Raw genomic sequence first — 22225 nt, 5'->3', positions numbered from 1 at the left:
AGTTGTCTCAGAACCCCTTGCAAAAAAGACTATTCTATCCTGATTATATTGTCCTGGCCCCTTTGTAGAAAATCAATTGACCATAAATGTTAAGGTTTATTTCTGGACTGTCAGTTTTATTTCATTGATCTATATGTCTATCCTTATACCAGTATCACACTATCTTGATAACTGTAGCTTTATAGTAAGTATGAAATTGAAAATTTTGAGTCTTCCCATTTTGTTCTTCTTTTTCAAGATTATATTGACTCTTCTAGGTCCCTTACATTTCCATATGAATTTTAGGTTCAGCTTATTGATTTCTGCAAAAATGTCAGCTGAGATTTTGATATGGATTACATTGAATCTGTAGATCAGTTGGGGGACTATTGCCATCTTAATATTAAGTCTTCTGATCCTTCAGCATGGGATGTCTTTCCATTTATTTAGAACTTCTTTCTTTCAACAATGTTCTGTAGTGCTTCTTGTCAGAAATGTATTCCTAAGTATTTTATTCTTCTTGACACTATTATAACTGACATTGTTTTCTTAATTTGATTTTCAAACTGTTTATTTGCTAGTGCATTGAGATACAATTGAAGTCCTTTGAAATTTCCCTCCTCTTCTACATTCTGGAATAGGTTGTCAATGACTTACGTTAACTATTTTTTAAATGTTTGCTAGCATTCACTAACGAATCTCTCTGACCCTTGGCCTTCCTTTGTCAGGAGATTTTTAAATTACTATCTTTCCTTGTTTTAAGTCTATTCAGATTTTCTATTTCTTCTTGAGTCAATTTCAGTAATTGTATCTTTCTAGGAATTTGTCCATTTCATCTAAGTTATGTATCTGTTGGCACACACTTGTTCATTGTATTCCTTTATAATCCTTTTTATTTCTATAAAGACAGTAATGATGTCCCCTCTTTCATTCCTGGTTTAAGCCATTTGGGTCTTCTATCTATCTATCTATCTATCTATCTATCTATCTATCATTTATCTATATCTATCTATCTATTATGTATCTCTTTTTGTCAGTCTAGCTAAAGGTATCTCATCTGCTGATCATTTGAAAGAAACAACTTTTGGGTTCATTGATTTTTCTCTATTATTCTTCTATTCTCTATTTCATTTAAGTTGATCTTTATTATTTCCTTCCTTCTGCACACTTTGGGGTTAGTTTGCTTTTCCTTTTCTAATTTCCTGAGGTGGAAATTTAGGTTATTATTTGAGATCTTCCTTCTTTTTTCATATAGCCACTAAGAGCAATAGCTTTATAAGTTTTGGTCAAATATTTTTGAAGAAAATTTTAAAAACAAAAAGGAGAGTATTTCACATTTACCTACATATTTATCACTCCTGCTTCTCCTTATTCCTTTGTGTAAATATGAGTTTTCATCTAGTAACATTTTCTTTCAGCCTGAGGAAATTTCTTTAATACATTTTGTATTTTTGTCTAAAAAGGTCTTTATTTCATCTTCATTTCTGAAGAATATGTTTACTGAATATTGAATTCTAGGTCGAGTTTTATTTTCTTTTATCAATTTAAAGATGTTTTTGTCTTCTACTTTGCCATGTTTATGATGAGAAATCAGTAAAAGCTCTTAACTTTGTAATGTGCCTTTCTTCTCTGCTTAATTAAAAGATTTCCTCTTTGTTGCTGGTTTTCAGCAATTTGATTATAATATTACTTGATGTGTTTTTATTTATATTTATCCTGCTTCATGTTCGGGTTCACTGAACTTCTTGTACCTGTGAGTTTTATAGTTTTATCAAATTTGGAAAAATCTTGGCCACTGTTTCTTCAAATATCTTCTGCTGACCCCACCCCTCCCCCTCCCACTATGGTCCAGGTCTCCACTTGATATTGTTTCACAGTCCACTGAGTCTCTGTTATTTCTCTCCTACCCTTTCCTCTCTGGGTGCTTTAGTTAGAATAGTTTCTATTGCTATATCTTCAGTTCACTGATCTTTTTTCTACAGTGTCTAATCTGCTATTAAGCCCATTGTGACAGCTAGACTCTAAAATGGACCCAATAAACTCAACCTCCTGTTATTCATACCCTTGTATAATCCCCACCTCTTCTTTGTGGGCATGTTGGTGACTCGCTTCTAATCAAAAAGATACATCAAAGGGGATGGAATGTCACTCCTGTGGTTAGATTAAGAGAGACTGTGACTCCTATCTTTCTAGTAAACTCTCTTTATTATCTTTTTGGCTCACATACTTTGCAGAAACAAGCTTCTGTTTGTGAGAGGCCCATTTGGCAAAGAACTGAAAGTGGCTTCTGGCTAAAAGCCAGCTAGAAACTGAAGACCTCAGTCCAACATCTGCCAAGGAACTAAATTCTTACATCAACCAAGAAGCTTAGAAGTAGGTCTTCCTTGGGACTTCTCTGGTGGTGCAGTGGTTAAGAATCCACCTGCCAATGAGGGGGACACAGGTTTGATCCCTGGTCCAGGAAGATCCCACATGCCACAGAGTAACTAAGCCTGTGCACCACAGCTACTGAGCCTGTGCTCTAGAGCCCACAAGCCACAGCTACTGAGCCCACATGCTGCAATTACTGAAGCCCACGCACCTAGAGCCTGTGCTCCACAACAAGAGAAGCCACCACAGTGAGAAGCCCGCACACCGCAACGAAGAGTAGCCCCCACTCACCGCCACTAGAGAAAGCCCACATGCAGCAACAAAGAACCAATGCAGCCAAAAATAAATAAATAAATAAAAAGTTAAAAAAAAAAAAAAAGAAGTTGGCCCTCCTCAGTTGAGCCTCCAGATGAGACCTCAGCCCTGACTGGCATGTTGATTGTAGCCTGTGAGAGACCCTGATATAGAGGACTCCATTGAACCACTTGTAGAGCCCTGAGCCTCAGAAACTGTGAGATAATAAACGTGTGTCATTTTTAAGCTGCTATATTTGTGGTAATTTTTTAATACATCAATCTTTAACTCATATACTCATCTGGTGAAATTTTCACTTTAGATATTGTATTTTCCAATACTGAAAGTTCTACTTGGTTCCTTTTTCTATCTTATGGTTCTCTCCTCACACTGTTCATCTTGTCCTTTAAATCACTGGGGATATTTATAATAACTGTTTTAAAGTCCTTATCTTCTAATTCCATATTTACGTTATCTGGGGCTTCATTTCCACTGATTTCTATCCTGAACATGGGACATATTTTCTGACTTGCTAACATGTTTAGTAATTTTTGATCAAATGCAGGGCACTGGGAATGATATATTGTTGAGTGTGTATTTTGCTGTCTTACTTTAAAGAACATTGAGTTTTCTTATGTAAAAGGCACTTGTGTTGCAGGTCAGCCTGCTCATTTTGAAGTTTGTTTTTAGGCTTTGCGAGGGTGGGTCTAGGGTAGTCTTTACTTCCAGGAGAGTCTAGCCCTATTATTAAGGTGTGAACCTTCTGGGGTCTCTATTGAATGTCTCAGGTGTTCTATAACATCTCTTCACACAGCTTCTTCCAAATTTGAACATCTCCTAGTTCTGTGTGAGCTCTGAGAATTTTTAGCTTACAGCTTTCAGTGGTTGCTTTTGGACAAACCTCATGGCGTTTCACCTTATACACACTCAGCTTAATAGTTAGCTAAAGACTCAAGGGGACCTACTGTGAAGGTTTCTGACCTCCTCCCCTGCTTATCTCTCCTCTTTCCAGTACTCTGTCCTATAAATTCCAGTTTCCTTGGCTTCCCCAAGCTCTGAGCTCAATCTCCTCAACTCAGCTAGACTGCCATGTTCTGCATGCCACTCACCCCCCATCCCCACCCTACTGGAAAAGGCTCCATCCAGAAATCCAGAGCTCCTCTTATCTATTTACTCCCTTCAGGTATCCCAGTCCTGCACTGTCTGTTGTCCAGTGTCTGACAACCATTGTTTCACACATTTTGTCCAGGGATGTAGTTGGTTTTGTTGAGATGGTAAGTTTGCTACCAATCTTTGTCACTTCCATTAGAGATCTCTGGGCATTTTTAGAGATGAACAAGAGGAAATGGGATTGGCACTTGGCTCCATCCTTGGGTTATTAAGCTTCTTGCAGACACTCACCTTGCTTATTCACGGTGGGGGTGGGAAGGGGGTAGGAAGATGCATTGGAAATGTTCCTCACTGGTTGCGTCATAACCCCCAAAATCCCAAATCCTCATTAGCTGTACTCCTGACAACCTATTCCTTTGTCTTCTTAGCAAATAACTTGTCAGTGTGAGACAGAAACCTATCAGAAAGACCCTCGCTCCACCATGGGTTTATTTAGTCTGTGGGTTGTATACAATTCCCTTTATACAAAGTGATGTGATTATAATTTCTGAACTAAGACCTTTGGCCTGATGATAAGTCTAGATATTTAAACTTGGTGGTGGATGGGGTGTCCCAGGAGGCCCTGTATGTCTCAGGCATCTGGCTACAGGGGCTCGCTTTGTCCCCTCATAGAGGTCCAATCCCCAGGGAGTCTCCAAACAGGCTGATATGTAGAATCAATCACTTGGGAAGCCTTTAAAAATCACAAATGCCCAGGCCCCACCCCAGACTACCAATTAGAACCTTGGCAGCCCACAGTGACTCCGATGCAGAGCCCAGGATCACTCTGTCTTCTTGAATCTTATGAAGCCAAAGAACTCACAAACATGGAAGCTGATGGCAATGTCAGCGTCTGGCAGGCCCTCCAGGATCAGCCGTGGGGGGCAAGAAGGTCCCTCGACTCCAGGAGGGGGAAAGACCGAGCTCTCTCTGAATCACAGCAATTTTAAGCAGGAAGAAAACTTCCTATTTGGAGAAGGCTCTGGCCAACTTCCCTTCCCCTCCCTCAGCCTTTCCATTTTGTAGATGAAGAAACCAACCCCCAAGGGATTAGGTGACACGCCCAGCATCCCTCGGCCCAGGGCCAAGTTACCCAGCCAGGACTTTCCCCACTGCCTCTCAGACCCTCCTAAAATCCCACAAGTGACTTCTTATGACCCTTAGAACAGAATCCAAAATCCTTACCGCAGCTGAACCTCCATGCGGCCTGGCTCCAGCCCCTCCAGCCACACCTCACGCCACCCTGTCCACTGCTCCCCAAGCACACTGGTCCCTTTCCGTCAGGAGAAAACCAAGGTCCTTCCAGCCTTGGGGCGTCACGCTGTCCTGTCTGAGGATGCCCTGCCCCAGATCTTCACAGCAATGGCCCTTTGTGCTTTAAGTCATGGGTTGACTGTTCTTGCCTCATTGAGGCCCCTGGACCACCGAAGGCCAGGGCCCACTCGTTATTCTCCACCTGGCACGGGCTTTGTTTGTCACCCCCAGCACTTCTCGGGGCGGGGGGGGTCCTGAGGTCCTTAACTGCTTACTCTGCTGTGTCTGTCCCCACCCCACTAAGTTGGGGGGGCTTTGAGAGGGCAGAGAATGTATCTGCTTTCTGCCTCACTGTATCCCCAGTGCCCAGCCAAGTGCCTGGCACAGAGGGCTTATAATAATGTTTCTTGAATGGATGGGTGGATGATGGAAGAATTGCATCATTAATCAACAACTAAAAAGTGACAGAAATCACTTTGTCTCTAACCTCCCAAATGCTATGAAGGCAAAGAGCTTCACCTGGACCCGGCAGGGGTGTGCCTGGGGCTTCAGGGACCTAGGCTGTGCCTGCAGTGAACCACACAGTGGGCTCAGCCAGAAGCCTTCTGGTGTTGGGTTATATTCTGAGCATGCTGATGCCATAAGTCCAGACATCCTGGTGCATGGCAGGGCCCGGGTTTCCCTGTGAATGAAATGGTGTCTATCATTCCCTCCTCTGGCATGTGCGCCTTGGTTCTGCAGACGTGCCGTGGGGCAGACCTTTTCTCTGGCCCTTCTGATGGGCCTGCATGAGCAAGAGAAGTTAGGATTCATCATTTTCCACTTGAAACAGCCTGGGAGCTGGGCTCCTCCATCCACAGGCAAAGGCTTTAATATTTAAACTAGAAGCACCAAAGCGCCATTGAAAGAAAAGAGCTCAATTTTCTTGTATCAGTTTTTCTCCCACGTGTCCCTCAAATCTCCAGCCACACCATCAAACAAGACCGACCCTTTCTACTGCATCGCATCCCAAGTTTCTGATTACGAGTCAAAGTCTGATGCAGCTCCGGCAGAAGAACAGAAGCAGAGTCTAAACAATGAGCGTGCTCAAAATTAATCTAGGGCCCAGCCTCTTGGTTAGTATAGGATAGCCCCAGAGCTGCCCAGTGGAGAGACAATATAAGCCACATTTTAAATTGCCTGGTAGCAGTGGTAAAGCAGTAAAAAGAAACTGGTAAAAACTAATTTTAATGATATATTTTATTTGACCAATATATTTTAAATATTTCAACATGTAATCAATAGAAATATGAATGGGTTGTTTGACATGTTTTTTTTTTTTTTTCATGCTAAGTCTCGGAAATGCAGTGTGTGTTTTACACGTCCAGCATGTTGCAGTTGGGACCAGGCACATTTCAGGTGCTCAGGGGTGACACCCAGGTCCTGGTTTGGACCACACACCAGGAAGGGTCCAGCTGCTCACAGGCGGCATGCCGGCACCCAACCCAAGCTGCCGGAGAATGGAGAACGTACTGGCAGAGAAGACGAGAAGGAGGCTTGGAAACCCTGCTCCCTGGTCCCCGCAGCCCCCTACCCACCCTGCAGGCGTGCGTGTCGGTGTCGGCATCGGACAAAGCAGGCAGAGGAAACCACAACTGCCGCTCAGGGTTCTCTCTGGATGTTTGGATTAACTCACTTGTATTTATTTGGCTTTTTATAAACAAAAGTAAGACTTAATGCATTCCATTCATCATGAGGAAAGGGCAGTAATCCTAAGGGGATCTGTCAAACAGATGCTCTTTCTGTAAATAAATAAAAAGGTGACTGTGCAGGAAAGGAAAATTACACTGAACTGAAATCTGAGATTTTTTTTTCCCCTTTTAGATCCATAAGCCAAAATATTGCTAAGGCTTTTTATAAACAAAGATAATGAGTTGTATAATTTATGTAAATTAACTAATGCTGCTGCATTTTCTAGAAGTAACATACACTGCATTATTTATTTGACATGCCTTTTGGAGTAAAAATAATTATAATTGGATATTATACCTAACAAGTTTCTCCCTTTGTTTTCTTATTAGTATTTGTGGTTTTGAATATAAAACACAGAATCACTGAGTTCACCACAGGTGTGGCTTTCCTTTTGCACATATAAAACTAAAGATGATCTTTTGAAAAGATGGGAGTTGGACCAGGGCCCTTGACCACAGCTTCTGAGCCCAGCGTAAACTGCCCTGTGCCCCAGGCCTGGCTCTGTCAGTGGGTGTTAGTTATTTTCAACTAGCAGGGGGTACTAGTTTTTCAGCAGCCTGTGGGATACAATCGATATCATTTTCACTCCCTGACGTCTTTCCATCTTCACTACTCCAAGTATGATTTAGGACCAGCAGCCTCACCACCGCCTGGGAACTTGCTCTGAATGCAGCATCTCGGGGCCCCACCAAGACCAACGGAATCAGAATCCTTGGGGGACTTGTATGCACATTAAAGTTTGAGAAACGCTTTTCTACATCATTTGCAGAGAAGACCCAGTCCCTTCCTGGACCCCTCCTGCAGGAGACAGAGCTGAACTCAGGAAGGCACAGGGCTGGGTCCCCCAAGTCTATCTGTTCTCGACATCAACCCATATTTCCCCTCGCATCTAGCATATATTAAAATGAGCAATACATAATCACATACTGCAATTCTTAGCATTATCATATTAGGAGCATTAAAAATGCAAGAAAGGATAATTAAGCAAAATAAATTAAACAAGGATCTTGAAATACACAGCCTTGGAAATACTTCTGCTGCCTAAACTCTAGCTAACATCTGTTAGCCTCTATCACGCTCGCTATCCTTTTCTGATAGTCAAAGCACAAAATACGATCAAACACCAAATGTAAATAGCTCTGATTCGTAACCTTGTTTATGCAGCCAAAGATGGCCCTAAGGTAGAGGAAGGACCTCTGTTGAAAACCCACTGATCTTTGGAAGGACCATCTTGTTTGGGAACAGAGGTTGGGGGGCCCCTGCTCCCCCCACCCCCCCATTCATTCAGTACCAGGGGTGGAGAAAAAGAAACCAAAAATATCGCAGACCAAAAAGGAAAGGAGGGTAATTTACTGAATTCATTTCATCTCACTCCCTTAATCATGTAAAACAAAACCCAAAAATGTTCTACATTCTGGTTTGTGTCCAACACAACGTGCAAACTAATTGAGTGTAAAAAGCGTTCCTTTGCATTATATCAGTTACAGTAAATGTAACAATTGCTCTTCCTACCCCAGGGCTCTGTTTCATTTCTGTTTTGGTTACAATTCAGTCCATTCACAATATGTCATTGCAAACACTATTTGCAAAAGAAAGTATAAAAAACAGATTCTTTATTTCTTAGTGCATTTATTTTCATTTCCCTTCTCCAGCTCTCCAGATTTATCCCGTGCTTCCATCTGGAGGGCTTAAAAAAGTTATAGACCAAGTTACTATACATAATGAGACGCACACTCATCTGGCATTTAGCCAGAAAATTTTATTGCCAGGTGTTGTGAAAGGCAAAAAATATATATGCGGCCAAAATGCCGTGCTGCGTTGCATTTCCAAACATTTCATGTCACGTCTGAAGGTGTTCATTCATTTGGGAGGGAAGCTACTTCCATGACGTTTACTTAACCGCCTCTCAGGAAAAGGCAAATGTGAGGGTTCTTCAAGCCAGCATGAGGCTGCCGCACTTGACCCCAACCCCGTGGGAATGGCAGACTCGGTTCAGGCATCGGGGAGACCACCGCCCCCATTGGGAACCTGAAATCGATGGGTTGGCTCCCCTCCACGTTCATTGCCGTCGTTTGGGAAATATGAATTGAGTCCCCACAGTGCTCGGTGCTGGAGAGACGGAAGCTGACAGACAAACAGGGACTCAGGAGCATCGTCCAAACCGCCACCCTCATCAGGGGAGTGCTGAGGGGTCAGGGTCCGGGGGCAGGGAACTAGATGAGAACAGAGCAACCAAACCCAGCCCTGCTGTAAAGAGACCAGGGGAACTTCATTACGCCCACCCTTAGGTGGGGGCTGTCATGGAAGACTCTTTCAACTATTTCACAGCAATTAAGGAATTAAAGGTCAGCAGCAAACTCACTTCCTCCCGGACGGATTATTCCCGGGGAAAGCCAAGCAGATCCTGTTTGGGAGAAATAACTGCTGAGCAGTTCAGTGTGGATTCTTAGGGGAAACGGAACCTAATATGGCATTATATTGACCATTAGGTCTAATTCCATGTATAAAAACACACAGCAAAATGAGGGGTTTAAGTAAAATATCGGAGTCAGGGCGTCACAGCACAGAAAGGGCTAAGCTTGCGTTTCGGCTGCACTGCGGTGCACGGAAGGAATCGGAGGAAAATCAGGCTTCTTGGGGTTTCCCAATTTCTTTTCCCACACTCTCCCACGGAAAAGATGATGGTATTGAACCATGTATCTAATATTTTGGAAAGAGAAAGAAGTCATGGAGTCTTTTGAAACTCGAGACAATGCTAATACCTTCGAAATGACACCATAAGGCGTGTGGACTTGTCATCCTGGCTGCATGTCACCTGGGAGCTCTTTCTGCCTTACCTGTCCTGCAGGGACGGCTGGATGGCCACACCTGCGCTGCCTTCAGCAGTGCCTGCTAACCCTCCCCGGGCCCCTGTCACCTAATAAGGGGCGGAGTCCCAGGGCTTCCCACCTGCTGTCCTACAGATGCAACCCACCAGATAAGCTTGGCTGCCTGCTGGCTTCCGCAAGAATGGGTTCAGGGTAACATCCTACAACCCATCGAGTTCTGAGGTCTAATACGCATTCACAGTCCCCTCCAAGATTTATCAAACCTTTTAGGAAATTTCAAGCAAAGGGGGCGCTATCTTGGTCTCCACCAGCATCTCATGTGCTGAAATACATAGACCTCAGCCGAGCTTTTTGGCATTAAGAATTAGAAATGGGAAAACAAAGATGCAGACGTTAAAGGACTGTAAACACTAGACACTAACTGAGGGATAAAGCAGATCATCTGTAAGGAAAGGATGGAAGGAGGCAAAGGGAGGGAAAAAACCCACAGCCACTTGCTTAGAATTTATGTTTCCATAAACATTAGGATTCTAGTATGAAGAAGAAATTATTGATACATGTGTTCCCTTAAGGAAGGCTTCTCAAGAGGCCCATTCCGGATTTAATAATAATCCATATTCTTCCCCTGAAATGGCAAATCGAGTCTTTGATTTCCTTATCACTGCCACAGATACATGAATCATTAGGCTGCAAACCAGCAGGGGTTCAGTTTATCACACGCCACCTCGAATATTTAATAAAATAAATTCTAAATAATCAATTCGGGAAGAGTCAACATTTCTTACACTTTTGTAATAAATGTCTACCTCTTGCATTCATCAGAAACCTGTATGTAAGTCGTGGGATCCAAGATGAAAGAGAAAGTCCCTGGTCTTCTCATGCTGTCATGTAAATACTTAAACATGGACAAATACCGTCTGCACCCTCCCCACGGCCTCTGTTCTAGGGGGACATTGGCACGTCAAACACATCCAGGCTGCTTTCAAAGCACTCTGAGCCCAAAGATGCAGGCGGTACCGCCTTTCTCTCTTCCGCGAGATCCTGATCCTTAACCCACCTGGTCTCAGCAAGGCCACACACCATTGGCTCAGCTGTCCCTGGACAAGGGAGCTCAGAGCGCATCACTGGGACTTGCCCGCCTTCTCTGCAGCGCCATGGAGCAGTGTCTTGGGCTCATGGGAGAGACAGGACGCTTCCCAGCGTTCATCCCCAAGCTGTCTGTTGCAGGAGGCTCTGCCTAGTTTCTTCAGATGGACAACAATTATCCCATGCCCCGCGAAATAAGCCAGATTGCCACCAAAAGTCAAGAGAAAGGAGAGACCCTAACTTCGCCAAGACAAACACAACTAACAACATTAATGTGACCGTCGGCGTGTTGTGCAAAAAACTGTTAATTCCTTGCAGAATTATAAGCTAAGTGTGAATACCGTCAGGTTGCAAACATGAATCCTAGGACACACCAGTGCTCAGGTTCAAGTCCATAAGAGGGTTTGGTGGCCAGTCCTTGATCATCCCCTGCCATCTCTCACCAGTCCCCATAGCCCCCTGCTCCTTCTAGAACCTGCTGCTGTAACCTAGAACGGAGGTCGGAAAACTACATCCACGGTCCAAATCTGGACCCCAGCCTGTCTTTGTAAATAAAGTTTTATTGGAACACAGTCACACCCATTCCTTAATTACATAGCCTATGGCTGCTTTCACGTTACAATAGTTGCCATGGAGACCTCTGGCCAGCAAAACTGAAACTATTTACAGGTTTCCCTGTTATCCGAAAGTAAAGCATTCCTATGAAACCTTTTGTAAGTTGAAATGGTATAAGGCAAAGAAGCAGTTACCTTAGGACACACGTAAGAAAAGCACAAAATAAACGGAGATAAAGCACAGATGCTCAGACCCAGGTCACAGCTCTGGTGACTGGATGCTGAGGTGCTGAGTGTGGTCCTGGGGGAAGGAGCTTGGTGGGGTCACTCCTTCTGCTCGGGGTGCAGTCTCTTCTACCTCAGCTGCTGCAAAACCAACACTGAACACTATTTTCGCCTTTTTTCCTAAAAGCGAAAATTGTCTTTGGATTTCTTTCGGTTAGTGAAAACAGGTGCGAACGTAGGTCTTTTGTAAAAGCGACATGGTGTAAATTGAACTTTCGAAAAGTGTGGATCCCTGTACTGTCCAGCCCGTCACAGAAGAAATACATCACTTCATTCATTCATTCATTCAAAAAGTGTTTATTGGGCACCAACTCTGTACCAGGTACCATGCCAAGCACTGGGCTACAGGGGGGACATTGGATCAACGCGAGGGCAGGGCTACTGCCCCTGGAGGAGAGAAGCTGAGGCAGCTGCTCAGTCACTGGCAGCCTCGCTGCGTGCTCTGCTTCCAGAGACCTGCTGTTCTCTCCCCTTCACGGCCAAGGGTAGAGTAAGGAATAACAGGCTCAAACATCAGAGGTTTCAGTGAGATATTTTTCAAAGACGCTGGGAGTCAAGTAATGAATTACCAGACTAACGTGTAAAATTTTCCTTTACTTTTTTCTTAAGATAAGATTAGAAAAACCACCTGCCTGGGACGGAGTCACCAAGGGAGGACCCCACCAACAGCAAGAGGATGGCATGTGTCCATCTTTTCCAAATGCACGTGCCTCTGCATCATGGGGGGAGGGGGGTCACATCAAAAGGCAGATCTGGATTCAGTAGATCCGGGGCAGGGCCTGAGAACCTGCCCTTCTAATGAGCTCCCAGGTGGGCCGGTGCTGCTGACTGATGGACCACATGGTGGGGAGCAAGCAGCCACGTGACTGCGTATGTGTCTGTGCAGGTCTCGGCTTTTGCAGGAGTTTTGCAACAAGAAGGAGAGGCAAACCCCGAAGGGCACACAGCATCACAAGGTGTTGAAATTAAGAAGAGCAAAGAGGAAATGCATGGTCATTTCATCTCTCTGGAAGAAAAACTCAAGAACCAGAAAGGTGCTCTTTCATGAAATCAGCTGCTTTCTGTCTACAGTTCTGGCCTTGCATCCAGGGAGGGCAAGCGGAGAACAACTTAGCAGTCAGAAACCCCAACAAACTCGCACAAGAAACCAGGTGACAAGAGCCAGCAGCCATCGAAGCAGCCTCCACCCCAGCAGCTGTGTGAATCCTTCCTCCATCCTTCATTTATGCAGTAATGCTTCTCTCTGCCCCACTCCTGGCAGCACAGAAGCCCTTCACTGCTCCTCTATGTCCCCATGGTTTTTGCTGTGGCCTGTGGGAAGCGGACAGACAGAGCGACGCGGGCCTGATTACTCTGCAAGCCACGATACCTTCCCTGTGTTGGTGTCAACTAAAGGGGGCCAGGTGTGACTCTTCTAGGACAAGGCTGGAGATTCATACCCTCTGAGCACCAACTGCCCCATCAGAGACAAGCCGCAGCTACCGATGGCAGAAGTACATTTCTCCAGCAATGTTAGGGAATTGAAAGATGTGCAGGAGATCGATAATTTACTATTCAGTCAAGTGAAGGCCAGAGACATCCTTTACCCAATGCAAACAACCACATCGGGTCATTTACTAAGGCGGGGTAGGAGATATATCATGTTCTTAAAAGGCATCCCCACCTTCCAGATGCAGGTGGAAGCCACAAATTATGAGGCCACAAATTATGCTTACAAAATCAAGGTTGTGTGGCCTGGGTAATGTCTATCTCTGTGCCTGCTGTATGTGGAGGCCCAAACAGAGGAAGGCCCTGGGTGAATTTTGACAGTGGTGTTCAAGGGTTTCCGTTGTAATTGAATATGCTAAAATTTCCATTCATGTCCTCGTGGGCTAATCTGCAATGATATTAAGAGACTGCTATGATAATAATTAAATACAAGCTCAGCATACCAAGTTGGCATTCTGTGGCTCCACCTTCACGGGGAGTTTCTAGCTCAAGAAGGCTGCAATCAAGCTTAAAAGGAAACTGCAAAGTATTTTCCATGTTGTCATCTACCAGAGATATAAGGAAGGCAGAAATTACAAACGTGTCTCCTTCAAAATCTTCCTGGCACCTCTTTCACTAACAAGCTGCTTTCCAAACACCACTGGCAAGAGGCCTGCATTCCTCGAGGCAGCGACCTATAAGGGCATGGAACCTGGGCTCCAGCAGACCTAGTGAGAGACGAGGTTCCCGCGACTCACTTCCCAGAGAGGGCAGGAGGGGCCCAGGCCTGGCCACACGTGGCTTCACTAGCTAACTGCCACGAAGGCTTTCTTTCCTAAGCCGGGGCCAGTATCTGTCCTTGTTTTTATGGTTCCTGCATCAATAACGTGTCTGGAGAGAAACCAACTCAGTTCCACAAGCCTTCAATGAGACCAGTACCCGAGCAGCCAAATCTCTGTCTGCAAAGACTCCCAGGAAACTGCTCTGATGGTGGGAGGGTGGCTAGATAAAATACAGGACTAAATGTGAGCTTCAGAGAAGCAACAGATAAAATTTTAGTATAAGCATATCCCCAAAATTGCATGGAACATACGTGGACTAAAAAATCTTTTTTTTGTTTTGTTTAACTCAAGTTAAAATGTAACTGGGCATCTGTCTCTCATGTATGTGTATGTGTGTGTGTGTTGTGTGTGTGCATGTGTGTATGTGTGTGTGTGTGCATACACGCTAAATCTGGCAACCCTACACAGGGAGAGTGAGCACACCGACCCTTATCACCAGAGTGAGAATATCCTGGAAGCTTGAAAGCCGTAGCTTCAGGACAAATGCAAATGGGCAGTTCATTGTGGGAGCAAATGAACATAACTTGTTATCCCTAAGCGGAGGTTGACATGGGAATATGAGAGGCTCTTAAAGGACTTGAAATCAGAGCTAAGGCAGGTCGTGCAGGGTATTCAGAGTGTTGGAGGACGAACTCCCAACCCCGGAAATGGATGGCAAGGGGCATCCAGGCCTTCCGCAGTCCCTGGTGGCCCGAGGGAGCCAGGGTCCTGGGCTGGAGGCCCAGTGAGGTAGGGGCTCTTTCCTCTTTGACTGGTTCGAGTTATGAGGAAGAGCAGCCCAGTGGCCAGAAGGGGGCCCATCCCTTCTCCTAAAGGCTTTCCCGATCCCCAGTCTTGACTTGGACCCAGGCTTGGGTGCTCAGTACTGTGTCTTAAACCGTTCGTCCTCAGCACCCTGTGGACCAAGAACACATCTTCTGGGGATCCAGGTGTTTTGGAAGCCAATGAGGAATAGTGATGAGGAAACTGGGAATTTGGAAGCAGCAGACCTGCGACGGTATCTTGGCTCTGACACGAACCAGCTAGGTATCCCTGGATACATTTCTTAACCTCCCGGAAATGAATTACTGCTACAAAAATGAAGATAAGGGCAGTACCTACCCAAAAGGGATGTTGCCAAGTCACTGAATGAGGTGATGCTTATAGAGGGATGGGTATAGGACCAGGTATTCAGTAGGTGCTCACTAAGTGCTGCACACCATCCTTGCTGTTGCTGTCACTAGCTGGCTGTGGTCAGGGAGGAGGAAGCCTGAAGAAGGAGAAGCAAAACCGGCACCCTGGCCAGGCCTCTGTGAGCCAGCGGACTGTGAACAGACAGGGTCCTCTTGCCACTTTAAAACGTCGATAGCTTATGTTATTTATTAGTTAAAATTTTAATCTTATGAATTGTGTGGGGACATGTCACCAGGGATGCTGAGTAATTAGAAATTAAGGAAAGACTATGGATTTGAGTTCCTGAATTGATACCACCAAAACACACCCAGGTAACAGGAAATTAAGTTTTAACGTGTTCGCGTGCCAGCAGAATGCGGCACAAAAATTCAGATCGTTAAAAGTCAGAAGAGAGCCCTGGGAGACCCTCTGAGCTGCTGCTAAACAGACCGGCTCCCTGCACTGGAGTCATGAGACCAGACACCTGGACCACAGCTCTCGGTACCGGACAGGAGGGGTGGCCCGGACTGGACTTGAACCTGGGTTCAAGTCTCAGACATGGGACCAGTAGGGACAAAAATGCTGCAGTGATTAAATGGCAGGGCTGGGTTGAGGCTCAGATGAGGAGTGCCTGTGAAGGCAGGTGGTCCTTCAGCAGATCCCACTGCTCAGAACGAGTTCCCATGGGTGACTGATCAGACCCTGTCCTCAGACAGGGAAACAAGTTCGTTCTAACACCATTTCTCCATGGCAATAATCACCGCATCATATTGCAATGACCAGGTTCATGGTTCTGAAAGTTTCCCAAGTAGGATGCTCTTTCCTGAGACTTCCCTGGTGGTCCAGTGGTTAAGACCCTGTGCTCCCAATGCAGGGGGCACAGGTTCGATCCCTGGTTGGGGAACTAAGATTCTGCATGCCTCAGGGTGAGGCCAATAAATAAATAAATAAATAAATAAATAAATAAAATTTTTTATAAAAAACAGTATTAAAAAAAGGATGCTCTGCCTTACTTGCCTCTCTAGATCCTGTGCTTAATAGATCACCTAGTATGTAGATACCAGATAGAGGTGTTCTAGTGGTTCTAGTATCTAGAAAATACTAGATACTTAATTTATGTTTGTTGAACTGGACAGAGCTCATATAGAGTCAAAGAGAACACCTCTTCAGGAAAGGTACAGACGGAGTGCCACGGCAATGAAAGACAGGGGATAATTGCTTCTGACTGTAGAGGATCGGGGAAGATGCCCTAGAAGGTTCAGAAGTTACAAGGCTAACACAGTCTCGATGTAGACGTGGGGAAAAGAGGTTCTGAGCAAGGAACACATTATACAGTGTAGACCAGTGGGCGCATGGCAAGTCTGAAGAAGAACGGAGTGAAATAAGACATCCACAGACCAAAGGTACACGATCATTTACGGAAAACAAAACATCTGTGTTCTGTTTAAAAGCACAAAGCGGCAACATGCAGACTCACTTGACCTTTTGTGAGCTTCTGCCACTCGGCTGTTTCATCAGCCCACTTACTTACCCCTTATCTATTCATTGCTGTTTCCCAAACCCAGTTTGGGCACCATGCATGTTTGTGGCTGGCTATTTCAAATATTTCCCATCAGCTGCAAGCAAGATACCTATTTATCTTATGGCTGCAAACAGAGCTGAAATGATCTGACATCGCCACGAGGCAGACAGTTATTTCATGCCCTGTTAATTCCTAATGCGGTAACTGCAATATCATTCCTACTTTTAAAATAGGTGCTTTTTTTTTTCCTTCTTAATACGTGGCCTAAGTGTCCAAATAAAGAATATCACTTCTAATGAGGCCATGTCCAAAAACATAACCTTGCCTGCCACTTCCACATTCAAGACGGGGCTTTGAGCTTTTGGGCACTTAGTTGAGAAGTCAAAGCAGCTTTTCATTCTTTCAGGCAGCACAAACAGGTCAGCAAAACCAAACTCTCTCTTCACTGCTGAAAATTCTGGTCAGAGGCAATGGCTGGCATTTCTGCTGGGCAGATGGTCCAGGCCAGGGGGTACCTGTCTACCTCGGAACAGGCTCAGTAGGGAAGGATGCCTTTGTCCATGCTACCCACAGTCAAGTCAACAGCTTCTGTGCAATGTCCACGCATTGGTTCCAAAGGCAGGACGTCACGGCAAGGCACGCCTTGTGATCAGAGCAGAGAGCCTCGTCCCCAGGCGGGGGAGTATGTGGTCTGCAAAGGGCTGAGAGAGATGCTAACGCGTCACAGTTCTGGGCCCCTGTTGCTGTAAACCATGTCAGCTATTTTTCAGCAGCCTCTGTCTCTGCCCATCACTCGTTTCCATCCCTACCCCCTCACTGTCCAGCCCTCACCAGCACCTGGTTCCCTGCGTTGATGTCGTTTCTTAAGACCAAGTCTGCCTTAGGCGCCCCTGCTATGTGTTTGGTCCAGAGCCTTGTAATTCTTCCATCTCAGCCCTCATGACCCCGCGTTAACGTTGCGTGCTTGATTTTTTTGTCCCCATGAGAAGGGGAGGGCTCTTGTTGACATCACTGCCTCCTCGGTACCTCTCCCGGTGCTGGTGGGTAGAAAGCATTCAACAGCTGGCTGATGAACGAAGGGTATGTGCTGGACTTGACCCAAAACCCCGCCAGAATGCCCAGGGCGATTGCTCACACTGTAGAGCCAAGCGGATCTTGGCTCACGTCCCAGCTCTGCATTGATTCGTGGCGGGGTGTGGGGCAAGAGAAGCCCTCGCGAGGTGCCATCTCTACATCTATGAAACGGGTGTAGTAATAGGTACCCGGTGTGGATGTTTTGAGAAGGGTCGAGGGAGATGGTGTACAGGACACTTGTAAGCCTGTGGCCAGGGGTGGCTCCTGTTATGGGAACCCAGCAGTGAAAGTGCTATAGGAAGTCGACAGCCTGGATTCTGAGACACCCGGCGCTTTCAGGAGAGAGGGGTGAGGACAGGGCAGAAGACAGCCCTGCAAGCTTCTGGGGCCAGAGAAAAGCACCATGAACTTGAAAGGTATTCTTCCAGCTTGGCCCGAAGAACAACATCTCCGTGGGCTGACTTCACCCAGCTCATCCCACCCATGGCGTGGTGACCCTGGAGACATGGGGGCACCAGGTGTGCCTCTCTGCATTCAGGAAATGCTCCCCCCCCAGCAGAGGTCCTCTCCCCGCACACCCCAGGCCCCAGGTAAGCAGGCATCAATCTACCTGGAGAGCAGGACCCGCTTCAGGCCTGCTGAGATTTCATCTCATGAAACGTTGACATCACAACCACCTCCTTTCTCCTCCCTGCCAACCTCTGTCATCCCAGGAAACCTTATTGAGCTGGCTTCTCCTTGGCTTATAGACAAGACAACTAATCACGGACCTAAGAGCTCATCAGCTTCAAAAGCGGCTGCCCCCATCCTGGGCCTGGATGAGAAAATCAATGCGCCTTTGAGTTGCCGTGTGTACCAAGGGCCTGAGCCTCTGAGAACAAAAGAAGCCAGACCTCTGAGCAGTTCTACAAACAGGGCTGGAAGCTCTCCTGGCCTGAGGGAAGGCTTACGGCAAGTGATATGTTAAATGGTAGATACAAATATCTATCATGCCCTTGAACTGAGGAAACCAGCTGGAGTGGTAGAAAATCACAACTCCAAGACCCTGGGCAGGACTGTCTGCCTCACCCAGCGGTAGGGGTAGCTGGCTGGCGCCGTACCTGGCATGATATATGTCCTAAGTCCATGGGAAACACCTGACTGAATCCACTGAAGAAGGAAGCAGACTCCAAACTGGGAAGTCCCCCTCCTCCTGTGAGACGCAAAACCCATGTATATCTGCATTGCAATTTCCCGGGTGGGGAGGACCACCTGCCTACCGTCCCCTGCATGACAACTGGGCTTCCCAGCCACTGGTCCAGATCAGAGCAAATGCAAGAGGAACGTCGGTGAGATGTGGGGCTGCTCTTGCCAGATAAATCCTCCTTTGGGGCTGTTTAAAAATCATGCCCATGGTAGACAATCCACAGCAAAGGACATCCATGAACACGAGAATGAGCTCAGCCCCACGAATAACTAAGAAAAACCCCAGTTCACATTGAACAGGGTGTCATCTTTCACCCATCAGCGTGCGAGGGGGTGCAGAAGCAATGGTCAGTCTCAGTGCTGGTGGGCAGGTAGTTAGCACAGCCACTTGGGAGCCATTTGACAGCATCCAGTTAAACTGAAAATACTCAGACCCTACAGCCAGCAATGCCAGGTCTGGGTTGCACACGTGCACAAGCAGACATGGATGAGAACGTTGACTGAAGTATTGTAACATTGGAAAACTGGAAAGAATCCAAAAGTCCACCGACCAAGGAGCGATTCAAATGCTTATACACTTGAATACTATAGAGCAGTTCCAAGGGAAGAGGGGATCTCAGAATCCAAAGGCTAAGTGAGAAAGTTAAGCTGGGAAACACTACGTTACACACACAATCCTCCCCAACTATAAGAGCTTAACTTATGGCCCGTCTCACCCAGGAAGCTTCTTGGATCATCCCAGCCCACTCTGAACGCCCAGGACACTTCTCTTAAATGCTCAGCCTTCTGTACTCCTCGGTACTGTTCATGACTTGTAGGTATGGACATGGCTACCTCCTCGATTTGAATGCGAGTCCCTGGGGCAGAGAACACGGCTCCTATTTTCTCAGTAGACACCACAGGGCCCTGCACAGAGTAGGGGCCACAGTCAACGTCTGCTGATCGAGTCAATGGGACAGCTCCCCAAGCGCAATGGGAGCGGCCACCACACTTCACACCCACCTGGGGCCTCAGGTTCCTCCAAGCCCGCCTCCCGTTCCTACTGCCCTGCTGGCGCTCACGCCCAGAAAGTCATGGGAACCCTGCACTGTCTTGTCCATCCCCTTCCTCGGCGGTCTGAGGGTCCAGACTGCCCCCACACACACGTCTACGCGTTAGACCGCAAGTGAGGAAGCCACGAGTAACTCCGGACATCAACATGGCCTAAGAATAACCATAAATCATTCTGATTCCATCCAGGGAGGATCCTAATTTATCGCAGGAGGGAAGAAAAGGAACCCTGTGGCTTTCCCCCCCCCCCCCCCGGGCTTTGGCTGCTGCTGAGGTAGAATCCCACCCTGCTGTTACTTACAACCAGAAGTTCCTGATTTACATAGTACGGAGATGAAATATACCAGAGGCCCACAGGCATGGGGGCTGATGGCCCAGGTTTGGGTGTGAATTCCCGCAGCACGAGTGGCCCCTCACTTGCCCCTCCCCCACTTCTCACTTTCTTATCTATTCCTCCATCTAGGAGGATACAAGCAAAGCCCCACCTCCCTCAGTTTCGGTAACAATGGCTAATCTGTTTGCACAATCACCAGTCACAGTCCTGGAGTTGGGTCTGGAGCAGCACGTTCTGGTAATCTGCATTTGAATGTTTCCTGCAGTTGCTTCTCTCACGCTGTGCAAACACTGAGCCCAGGAGAACCCAGGGAACTGGGATTTCTCCTATCCCGACTTTTTCTTTGTTCATCATCATAAAGCATTGTTACTAGGTGTTTAAAAAAAAACGCAAAAGCATAAACACAAGTTATCTCTCTCTGTGGAGCAATATAATAAAAGCCATTGGATGCTATTTTTAACAGCCGTAAAAGCACATGATTAATATAGGAGTCATAATGATAAAGTGCATCACAAAGAACGTCAGCGTGGAGGGTGAGCCGTTGAACTCGAGTGGGTCCTGGAGATTAATCCTGACACACTGGAGGACCCAACACACCAGCGGACTCTGGGAGCCCCCTCGCTGACCACTGTGAATTCCCAGGTGGCTCACAGCCAGCTTCCCAGCTCCTGGCCCAAGACAGCAGCTGCCATACTCCCGGGGAAGATCCTTTACAAGGATCAGCCAGGAAAGCAGAGAAGTGGGTGCTCACTAACTCACTGGCCAAGAACGCACCACGATTCACATCCTCGCTCTCCCGCTGTGACACATGGCTCAGGCCCTCAAACAATGGAAAAGAGGAACCATGGGGACGTCTCCATGGCTCCTCCAGAGTGAGACATGTGGGGTCAGGACAACACCAAGGAAACCAGACTGTACCCTGTCCTCCCGCAAACTGAAGGTTGCACAACATCCCAAGATACTTTCTACCATGCCCACCTCTGTCCCAGCCCTGAGTACCTGTGAGCTCCCTGAGGTTGCAACACCCAGTGGGAAACGGAAGGGTCTGTCACTAGAGAGAGGGAAGCCAGGCTCTTGTTGGGGACCACCACTCCCACGGGATCCGCTCAATAGAGGCGTCCCTGGCCACATTAAGAGGGAGATGCCTTACACAGCTCCCTCTTTCCTCCCAAACTCTCAAGGCACCGGAGGCTCCTTGTGATTCTGCAAGAATCTTGCTGCTCCCAATCTGTACACCAATGACTCTCAAGAAACAGGAGCATCTTAGTTACATCTGGTTTCAGGGAAAACTTACATGGCGACTATAGGGTAAAAAGTTAGGAAAAAAGAAAAACAACAAACAGGGTCTTGACAAACAAAATACTGTTGACAGGAAGTGCCTGGCATCAAATGACTCGAAAGCAGTACCATCCTATGGCAGCCCAGAAATGACATTTGTAGAACAAGAGAGCCGAGTCTGCGCTTTACCTCTACTCCCTGGACCTTCAGTTTCATGTGGTCCTCTCTGGTCGTTTTCCCATCTTTCCTCTTTTTCCAGCAATACCCATCTTTCCTGTATTTCACTTTCTTCCTGTTGTAGAGGATCATTGAGCCATTCTGCGGTCTGGAAACAACAAATGGTTAAGTTACCAAGAGAACCGAGCAGAAGAAAAATTTATGAAGAAAGATATCGTAGACCAGTAAAAGTCTCTACAGAAGAGCAATATTCCACATTTGCTGGACCGTAATTTTTCACCTTTTATTGCAGCTCCCTGGATTAACCATGTTTTATGGCCATGCAAAATTTGCTTGTGGATTTGGTACCTAATGAATTAAATGTGTCAATGATAGGCTTAAAAAACATCCCCTTAGTAATATCCACTATCTAATCAGGATATATGGTGTGGGAGCCCGAGCTCTGCCCTGAAAAGTAGGAAAAATAGAAAGAAAGCAAAAAGAGCCGGGAGTGTTATGGCAGCCGGCAATATCTTATCTCTTGTAGAAAGATTTTCTGCACATCTTTTAATCCATCATCTAACATTAGTAAATAAATAAGTTTAACGCAGACACTAGATGACTAGTTTTTATGG

The 22225-nt window shown here is 46.3% G+C and overlaps 1 protein-coding gene across 1 annotated transcript in view; it reads right to left on the bottom strand.

Annotated features, from left to right (window-relative positions):
• Positions 1-22225, bottom strand: part of CAMTA1 (calmodulin binding transcription activator 1) — a 916345-nt gene that overhangs the window by 441427 nt on the left and 452693 nt on the right. Inside the window, 1 exon segment of the mRNA XM_082612607.1 lies at positions 21624-21759. Within this exon segment, the coding sequence (XP_082468733.1) occupies positions 21624-21759 (136 nt within the window).

Source organism: Mesoplodon mirus (assembly GCF_964341445.2).
Source record: "Mesoplodon mirus genome assembly, chromosome: 3".
In the NCBI taxonomy this organism is placed as follows: Eukaryota; Metazoa; Chordata; class Mammalia; order Artiodactyla; family Ziphiidae; genus Mesoplodon; species Mesoplodon mirus.
This window is presented reverse-complemented; position numbering and strand designations above follow the sequence as displayed.